Source organism: Ascaphus truei, chromosome 4 (assembly GCF_040206685.1).
Source record: "Ascaphus truei isolate aAscTru1 chromosome 4, aAscTru1.hap1, whole genome shotgun sequence".
Classification (NCBI taxonomy): Eukaryota; Metazoa; Chordata; class Amphibia; order Anura; family Ascaphidae; genus Ascaphus; species Ascaphus truei.
Genome location: NC_134486.1, coordinates 61,427,368 through 61,433,367, shown reverse-complemented (window position 1 = coordinate 61,433,367; position 6,000 = coordinate 61,427,368). Strand labels below are relative to the sequence as shown.

At 38.6% G+C, this 6,000-nt stretch overlaps 1 protein-coding gene across 12 annotated transcripts in view; it reads left to right on the top strand.

Annotated features, from left to right (window-relative positions):
* The window catches only part of FSHR (follicle stimulating hormone receptor), a 219,202-nt gene that overhangs the window by 71,137 nt on the left and 142,065 nt on the right, over positions 1 to 6,000 (top strand). For 9 of the 12 annotated variants that reach the window (XM_075595862.1, XM_075595859.1, XM_075595860.1 and 6 more), the window contains exon 2: positions 4,104 to 4,175. The exons of 1 other annotated variant lie outside the window; for it this stretch is intronic. In XM_075595862.1, coding sequence (XP_075451977.1) covers positions 4,104 to 4,175 — 72 coding nt within the window. The remainder of the gene's footprint in view (positions 1 to 4,103; positions 4,176 to 6,000) is intronic. 2 more of the 12 variants (XM_075595858.1, XM_075595865.1) reach the window with 1 other exon arrangement.

Below are 6,000 nucleotides of genomic sequence, written 5' to 3'. Positions count from 1 at the left end.
TCCCTGGCAGTCCCATTCAAACTGAATTGGAATGCCAGGGATCCCTGCTGTGTTAATCCTATGGGTCGTTAGTCAATGCAGAAATGCCTTAAACGTGCCTCAAACTAGCCCAGAACATACCCAGCACATACCCAGCACATACCCAGAATGTAACCCGGCTAGTTTACGGCAAATGTTAGAATAAACGTTGCCTCTACTGTACCTGTTTTCAGGAGGACTACCCCCATTATTGCAAGCTGCATTACCACTATACATTATTGTTAATATTGATTCTCCCCGGATGGTGGTTCTGGTGTTATTGGATATTTCACCTGGCATTTGAGCGCTCCACACACTCCTATCTATCTATGATGTACACCATGCACTATTTTTGTAGCCCCTTTTTTGCACAATCCCTAATTTATTTATGTCCTTCTGGAGGTATGGTCTCCAGAACTGAACCCAGTACTGTACTTTTGGTGAGGTCTCATCAATGATCTATAAAGTGGCATCACTACCTTCTCTTTCTGCTGTTAATACCTCTCCCAATACAACCTTGCTTCCTGCTGAGTTTGCGAATTGTTTGGTTGCATTGCTTGCCTGCTTTTATGTCAGCTGAAATAATGACTCCCATTAGTTGACATTATAGTGCCATTAACCCTGTATTTTGTCTTTAGCATTTGTGACCGGCTGCATTGTTTTGTACTATTTGCCATTTAATTACATAGTTACAGAGTAGATGAGGTTAAAAAAAGACATGCATCCATCAAGTTCAACCTATAATTGTGGTTGCTATACTATTGACCATTCATCTAACCTACCTCAATCATTATTCTCGCAGGAGCCTCATAGGTCACACCATGTGAAAAGTGATCATAACTTCTTTGCTGGCACCTACCTACAGTACATTTTCATAGGACAAAAACTAATATATGGATACGAAAATGTATCACAATCAGGCTTGTGCACAATTGCATGCGTGCCCCTACTGGCTCAAAATCCTCACAGCACTCAAAGTTGTACTGTCGCGGCCGAGTTTATTCTTACATTTACCCGGTCTCGGCCGCGACAGTAAAAGGGCGCGCGCCGGGGTGTCCCGTGCGCGCGCCGAAGCCTCGGAGGAGCGGTCCTCCGATCGGGGCTTCCCTCTCCCCTCTTCGGGTCCGCCGGGTCCTCCGGAACCCCCCACTGCCGTCCCCCACATCACGGGACACCAGGGCTCCCTCGGGGAGCCCTGGGCACGCACGCATGGGGCGCAGGCACCCGATGAAGCGTGACCACGCATCGGTGACGCGCGGCACGCCGAGGGGATTTGGCTAGCAAGCCGGGAAATCTCCCGGCTTGCGGAACTAGCCAAGTCAGGATAAAACGTGTCGCCAGTGTACATGCAGACGAAAATGCGATCAGGTGCGTGCACGTGTGGGCACACGCGCACACATTGGCTCAAAATTCACACAGTACTCAAAGTCATTCATGCAGATGAAAATGTACTTACTTTTGCACCAAACCTGACTCTTAATTACTTATTGTTAGTCTAATTTGTACATCATTTTGTTTCAAAAGACATGGAATTGGTTCATACAAACCGTATTGAATATTTAAGAAAAGACTGGTTTGATTCAGGTTTGATCATGGAAAAACTATGAAATTTCCTTAGTTATCATTGGGGTTCACAAACTTTTTCTCACCACTGTATTACTGTACCTACACTACTGTTTGCTCTTAGCAGAAGTTAGAACAAAAGCAGTTTTTTTTAGATAAGTTATAGTAGAAAAAGAGATCACACTCTAAAGTTGGAGAAGGGTGAAATATTGAAGTACGGTATTTCCTCTATGAAGGATTAGTGGATTAATTGAACAGGCTACCAAACAAGGTATTGAGTCTAGTATGGGACATTGTATGTAACAGCTTAGGATAGGCACAGGTGTATCTTAACTATAGAAGAACAAGGGGGTGAAAAGTTTTCTAATGATGCACTATTCTATACACTGTGTGTAGAATCAGTTATTTGTTTGCATTTTGTGCACCAAAGATTTTAGGATAAAGGGATTAAATGGAAAATGTATTCAAAACAAGCACTAGTAAGCACATCCTTACTTTGATAAAAGTGATGAATTAGTAATTTGTTAGCTAAAGCAAAAATACTTTTGCAAGTCAACATTCAATTAGCTTTCCTCTCATGTGTAGAGTAGAAAAAATGGTGGAGATAAAGGAAGATATTTCTTCTCAACAAATAAAATATAAGGGTCAAAACAATGTAAATACTGTATGCTGTAGAAGATTTTCAGGGTCTGTTTATTAAAGTTTCTATTCTGCTAAATTTGTGTACAAAATACAGTAGGACCTGATTTTGTATCAACTTGTTTCCCAAACATACGGTATATGCTAAATGGGCTTAAGGTGCTGTATTTTACAGGATTACTACTAAGAATGGGCATGTTTGTGGGGTTAGAATTTCTGCAACAGCGAACATTTGATTTGACTGTATTTTCCAAATTGGGGTCCTGTTTTGTATCTACGTAGCCTGAAGTGAAGCATAAACAAAACGTAATTTCACATTTTTGCTCGGATCTGATCTCTTGTCGCGTTATTTCCTCTTAATATAAATACCGCCCTTTCCTTCACTGTATTCATTATGCTTCAGAGTTGTAAGTGGTTTTGATGGGTTGAGTAGTTTGTAGGCATAACAGCACAGGGAAGCAAGAAATAGTGATTAAAAGAAAGCATTAGCAATATTTATTAAGAATAGCAATTAGGAAATAAATAATCATCTTTCATTGTACCAGCTAAAAATTGAATGGAGAAGAGGTTTAACCTGATCATCACATTCAACATTGGCATTTTTTTTAAACTTAAAATCAAGTTTTGCAATTGACACACAGATGTAAATACTCTATCATATCTCACTTTGATTATACCAGCCAAACATTTACTAGGGGTTTAGAAGTACATCACCATCACATTCACCAGATATAGTTAAAAAATCAAGTTTGGGAATTTATTTGGCTCACAGATTATAGCAGCTCTATTTTATCTCTCGTTGATTGTACCAGCCAAAAATGGACTGGTAAATACAGTAAGTAAAGTACATCACCATCACATTCACCAGTTGTGGTTACAATCAACTACGTAGTTTGGCAATTGGTACTGTAACAGGGACTTATCACTGTTTGAGAGAAACTGCCTCTAAATCAAGCAGTGTGCTGGTTAATTGCACACAGGCAATCAACCAGACTCCACCTGGCTGATTAGGAATTTTAGAAAAGCCTGATGTGAGAAACAGGAGGGAGATTCCTTAGCTCACATTTGGGCTGACATAAGGAGAAGTAGGATTGCAGAGATTTCCTTAGCCCACAACTGGGCTGACCAGAGGAAAATATGATGTCTTGATGCACACAAAAGGATTGCATGCTGACAGCAAGACAAGGCGATAAGACCTCTATACCTGGATACAGAGAGTGCCATAGCACACAAGGATGCAGACCCAGGAGAATAGAGAGGCCTTCCCCTGCAGCTACAACAACAGAAACAGATGAGACTTTCTTGTTGGACTTTTGTATACATATATATTTTGAGGCGGCTCAGAGGTTCCTAAAATGAGCTTGTTAGGGTTCTGTGTGTTGTTTGTTAACTTATTTTCAGCTGGTCTCAGCTGTTGGAGGTTAGTGGCTCTTCCTTCCCAGGGTTTAAGCTCGCCCCTCCCCACTTCCCAATTCAGCAGGTCTTTTTCATTCTACTGGATATAGATCCAATGTTGGTCTTTCTCACTCCTAATAGAGGTATATGAGAATTTTAATTCTAATAGAGGTATATTAGTATTTTATCTGATAGTGTTAGGACCTGCAGACTGGGTCTGCCTCGACGTGGCTTGCAGGGTTACAATGCTTTTTACTTATATACCTCCCAAAATATTCTTCTATACAAAACCTGGAGAGAAGCATGATACCTGTAAATCTACACCAGACTTCCCACATCTCTACTGATTATACTCACATGCTTTCAGCTGAGACTTTAAGCTGCTTACCTTAAGATCAGTTAACCGCAGGGTACTTGTACATAGAATTTCAACTCTGGAGTGTAGACTGTTTCCTATCTTCATTTACTCATGTATTCTTTATTTTCAGAAGATTTGTACTTACCAAAGTGATGGTTATACCAAAAGGCGCTTTCTCTGGATTTGAAGACATTGAGAATATGTAAGTATAAAATATAATATAGATAAATATATACAGTAAAGCACTAGGCACACCTCACAAAATTACTAAAGCAAATTCAGGCAAGTGCACATATCATAAATAGTCAATTTAAAATATATACTTCACCCAAGCCAATGGCTCGAAGAAGAGGACACAACAACTCAAAATAAGTGTTAAAAAATGTATATATATTGTAAAACATACATAAATCCAGTGTTTCGGTTCTCTTGAGAATCTTCATCAGGTTTGTGTCCTCTTCTTCATGCCATTGGTTTGTGTGAAGTGTGTGTGCACTTAAATAGTATAGACTAGACTACTGGAGAGGGTGCTGCTATCAGAGTACCTATAAGGTACTGTACAAAAATAACAAATGGATAGGCACATCATAAATATGCAAAACATGTCTTTAATTGGCCCAATGTTTTGGCTACCCTCTGGAGCCTTTATCTTGATAAAGGCTGCAGAGAGTAGACTAAACGTTGGGCCAATAAAATAACGCGTGTGTGCATGTATATTCGTTATATATATTTATATCTATTAACTGCCTGAGTGCAGACTTAAGCAATTGTAAGTACAAAAGGGGAATAAGAAGCAGACACACCAGGTCTTGGAGAAAAAATATCAAATGTATTTAAACATACAGTATCAATATGTGTATATATACTGTAGTAGTAAATAATTTGAGAATTCTAAAAAAAAATGTTTGTGAGAAGAATTTATCAAATATTTGATCTACCGTTGCAATTTTGTAAAGTTTTCTAAAATGAAAATATGCTGTTTTAGGCTGTGAATTTCTGGATTCAGATTGTCAGTTTATCATCAATTCAGGGAGATTCACAAAGTGCCAGTGCAATGCATTCTTTTTGTGTTTATATTAAGGGCAAAATAATAGTTAAAGTAAATTGGTTTATGAATATTCTTTAAACTTCAATATTTCTCTCTTATAAATTTGTTTTTGTTTAAATAGGATTACAGCCACTTTTTTTGTTTTTAGAATTCCATCATATTTACTAACAATTACGTATTCATACTGTAAGTGGGATGCAGTATTATTCATATTTGCATACTGTACATCAAAAAATAAACACAGCTATCAATACAAATAGGCATTACCTCATAGAAATTAGCGTTAAAGATCACTAGCGATACAAATACATCTAAAATGGTTGTTAAACATCACAAACAAAACAAATAAGTGGGACATGCGCAAAAATAATTAAAGCTATCATATGCGGTTGGGGAAATACCAACAATCATGTAACGATCAGAGGTCGGCAGCACTATGTTGCGTGATGGACAACATTACTGGACTTAGAGATGGATATTGGGGGGGGGGGTTATGTCATTCAGTCATTCAGCACATAAAATAGAGCACAATTTTCACACTGAAAAAACCCAGTAACCTAGCTAATAATAATAACAATAATAATAGTTGAGTTCATGTGGCTGAAGCCGCGTTTGGCGAAACGTGTCAGGGTACAATGTCAGTAAAATAACTGGAAGCATTGACAGGTCACTGTGTTGCCCTCACTTGACTTAAACAAAAGACACCATCATTTGATAACGATAATGCCCCAGCGGTCCGACTTGAAAAGTGAGTAAATTGCATCATCCTCGCAGTACTGTATAATGCATTTCAACCTTGCTGAAGTTGAAACGCTTTGTAAATATTTCTGAAAGGTTTTGAAATTTTAAGAGTGGTGGATTTGGGTTGCAAGGGTCCATGTAAAACATACATGACACCTACAAGGTCATATTTAACCCCCAAAATAACCACAACATATATATATAAGCATATAAGTGTCACAGAGGAGTGCTACTGAGC